General features: G+C 62.5%; 1 protein-coding gene across 1 annotated transcript in view; it reads left to right on the top strand.

Annotated features, from left to right (window-relative positions):
- Positions 1-1873: 1873 nt before the first annotated feature.
- The window catches only part of MNEG_9061 (hypothetical protein), a gene marked incomplete at both ends in the record, with an annotated part of 3124 nt that continues 1366 nt past the window's right edge, over positions 1874-3631 (top strand). Inside the window, 4 exons of the mRNA XM_014042469.1 lie at positions 1874-1916; positions 2011-2366; positions 2620-2772; positions 3063-3509. Coding sequence (XP_013897923.1) covers positions 1874-1916; positions 2011-2366; positions 2620-2772; positions 3063-3509 — 999 coding nt within the window. The remainder of the gene's footprint in view (positions 1917-2010; positions 2367-2619; positions 2773-3062; positions 3510-3631) is intronic.

Genomic DNA, 3631 nt, shown 5'->3' with positions numbered 1-3631 from the left:
TCTGCGGCGCCGCTGGGTGCACAAGCAGCAGCGCGCTGCAGCGCGTGCGCCCAATGCACCTCAACAGCAGGGCCGCTGACCAGGTGGATGGGGCAAACAACACAATGCATCACAAACATTCACAGACACAATCACACACGGACATGCACACACACGCACATGTACAGCAGCCTCTTGGTGACCGCAGGGCGTGGGGTGTAGCGCTCTGCAGCCATGCCAGGATCCGCCACGTGGAGGCGGGCTGCAATTGGATCCCAATCAAGTGCGCGGCCCCGTGTGCAGTTGCACAACAGGGACACACGGCCCGCTCGGGCAGGTCAGGGCTAGGCTCTGGTTTAGACGAATGCGTTAAACCAGGCCCCCCCACAGCCGGTCCGCGCGATGGGGATGACAGTATGCTGTGCATCCCCAAAGCGGGCGGCCCCCGCCGGATGGTACAGCCCCTTGCGGCAGCCGCCAGGAATAACAAACCGTGTGGGTCGCCGCGTCTCTGCGGCGCCGCTGGGTGCACAAGCAGCAGCGCGCTGCAGCGCGTGCGCCCAATGCACCTCAACAGCAGCGCCGCCGACCAGGTGGGTGGGCCTGCAGGGGCGACATGGAAGTGAGGCATCAAATCAAGCGCTCTTCGCGCGATGGAATCCATTTACCGGGCGGAGGGGTAGAAGAAGTGCAGTAGCTCGGACGTGGTGTTGTCCACGAAGGTGAAAGACAGGTACTGTTTGGTGTGTTGGAGGAATGAATGGAAAATAACGAAACTTTATCCAGGGGCGCGTTTTATGCTGGCTCAGTGGAATCGAAAGGGCCGTTTTCGCCCGCCCAGTCAAAGAGTCAAGAACGGAGGACTGCGTGTCCCGGTCAACCGAGATGTGAGCACAGTTTAGGATCAAAATAGGGCATCAAAGCAAAAAACGACAATGGTCGTGAATTCACGGGCCACAGGGCTCAGGGACGACCGCTGCGCCGCACTGCTGCATGGCAGTCACTGCTGCCGTGACAACACTGCGTCCAGACAAGATAGGCCTGTCTCTGACAGTTTTTTGTAGTTGGCAGGTTCAGTTGCATGTGTGGATCTGCGTGCCACCAACAATACCATGTGCATGTGTGCAGCGCTGGGGATGACCATTAGAAGAGAACCCTTTGTGCTGAGCCGCGCCTGTTGTGGCCAGTGCCGACGCATCAAAGCAGCGTCCCACGACAAGGTGGTGCCGAGGTATTCCACCAACAAGCACGGAGTCACTGCGCAATCTGTGCCCTGCGTGTGACCCCCCTATGCAAGGTTTTCTGCTGTGCACGTGCAATGTATGGAGTTCGACTGAGTGGATTGCGACAAGTACCCACGGCCATGCATTTGCGCACACCCCCCCTACGACCAGCACACCCTAGGAGCAGCAAGCAGTTGAACCGCTCCTGTCCAAGCGAGGCACCCTCTCTGAAGCTGTTGAAGTTGCAGCCGTGCTGCTTTGTACGCAGCACTTTCCTGGGCAGCAGCATCCGCCAGAAATGCTGCAAGCACTGCCGATTGGTGGCCTGGATGGCTGGACTGCGGTCGCCCAGTGATTGGAAGCAGGCTGCTGGGCGGCACACACAGACGGCCCGATCAAGGTCAATCATTTCAAGCAAGGTACTGATGCGATATTATTTTCGTTGTACCACGATTTTCTATCGGCTGCATCGCAGCAGGCACAGCGGCTGCACTCTTCTCGCTAGCTGCCCGTAGTTCTGCCTTGATCCGGACGTCTGCGACCTGGTTTAGGACTGATTCAGCCGTGACGATCGAGCAGAGCTGTTTGTGTTTGATCCGCCGCGACATTGCCGCGTTTTTGCCGGCATGGATCAGCAAGCAGACCCTATGTCTCCCAGCAGCCAGCAAGAAATGGACGACAAACGTCACGCCGAGGAGGCTGACCCATCGCCTGGTGAGATGCTGGGACATGGCGCCCTCTGACAAGCCTGCACTTGATGGCAACTGTATCTCCTCAACCAACCCCTCGGCACACTTGCTGCTGGCAGAGGTGGAGGGGACTCCCTCCACCAAGCACCGAGACAAGGCAGTGCGTACAGACAAGGCCAAGGACGGCATCGCGCGCCGGCTGCCGCTGGGTGCCGATGCTGACGAGGACGCCAGTGCTGCTGCAAGCGGCGCCACGGCGGCCGCGCAGGCGGCGGGCGACGGCGACCACGCCTCTGGCGCAGGCGACAGCAGCAGCGCCAGCGGTTCTGTAGCGGCCGCCCTCATGGCTGCTGCGGCGGCGGGGGCAGATACGCAGCTGCTGAATATGCTGGCGGAGCCCTGGATCGTGGCGGAGCTCATCGGTGTGCTTGAGGAGCGCAACCTTGTTGGGAACCTGCAGCTGCAGGTCGCACACGTGCGCGGGGCCCCGCGCTTATAACGTTGTATAGGCCGGCGTGTCATGATGGGTACGTCAGCCAATTGCCAGGCGAAAACCCGCCATTGCAGCCGGTGAAGCGGCGGCTTGCTTGCCCGTCTGCATGCTACAACCTCGGACGAATGCGCCTGAGCGACCCCTAGTCAAAACAGTGGGCTGAGTCCCCCAATCACCCCCTTCCTTGCCCTCGCGTGACGCTGTGCCGCTTTTGCGCCCTTCCTGCGCTATGCAGATCCTCCAGACCAACGTGCAGACATCCATAAACGCAGCGCTCAGCGTCATGGCGTTTCTCAAGCGCACCGGCGTCATCACAGTGTCAACCGGCCCGCTACACCACCAGGGCGGCGGCGGCCGCGGCCTCTTCGCCTTCAGGATTCCGCCAGGGGTGGGTGCACAGGATGGGACAGTCACATGCCGGGAGGCCTGCCAATGGTTGAATAAGCATATTCTCTGGGAGGGGAGAGAAACAATGCCACCGCAACATGATTGCAGCCAGGTCATGCAGCCAGGTTCAGCATCAATACTCTTTGCATGGTGCTAAAAATGCTCATGGGTCCACGGCCGTGCCCGCCATGACTTACTGTACCCCCTGCCTCATGGAAGCCTGCAACCAAGCACTCCCTTTGCACGCTCCGCATCACTGCCTAAACCTCTATGTGGACCCTTACCCCGCAGGTCCTGGACTGCCTGCCCAACGGCCAGGACTGTGTGGTCGTCACCTGCGGGGGCCTCGGCATGGACGCCTCTGCAAACAGGCGCGCGGTGTCGCTGCTGCTCCTGCACGTGCTGGACCTGCTGCCGCGGGGCCGGTTTGCTGATGTCACCGCTGTGCGAGAGGCCGCGGCCGACGAGGCCATGGCGCGCCGCGCGCCCGGCGCGGAGGGCCTCGGCACTGCGGCGGCGGGCGCGATGGCCGCGCTGCGGGCCGCTGCGGAGGCGGCGGCAGCAGCCCCCAGGTTGCAGCAGCCGCCCGCCCCACGCACGCTGACGCGGGAGGCTTTGGTGGTAGCGCTGGGGCTGGCGGTGGTGGTGGCCGGCGAGGAGGTGGAGAAGCGCGCAATGGTGGCTGCGAGGCCGCTGGTGCGCGCGCCGCAGGGCCCGGCCGTGCGGCCCGAGGGTAAGGTGAAGGCCCTCATGGACTCCCTCCTTAAGGGTTTGACCTCGCAGGAGAGGCGCACGCGGTCGGACCACCTGCGACTCGCGGTGGGCGGGGGGGGGGGGGGGCACAAACAGTCGCATGGGTG

Source organism: Monoraphidium neglectum (genome assembly GCF_000611645.1).
Source record: "Monoraphidium neglectum strain SAG 48.87 unplaced genomic scaffold scaffold01806, whole genome shotgun sequence".
In the NCBI taxonomy this organism is placed as follows: Eukaryota; Viridiplantae; Chlorophyta; class Chlorophyceae; order Sphaeropleales; family Selenastraceae; genus Monoraphidium; species Monoraphidium neglectum.
The sequence above is the reverse complement of the archived record's forward strand: the minus strand, read 5'-3'. Positions and strand labels throughout refer to the sequence as shown.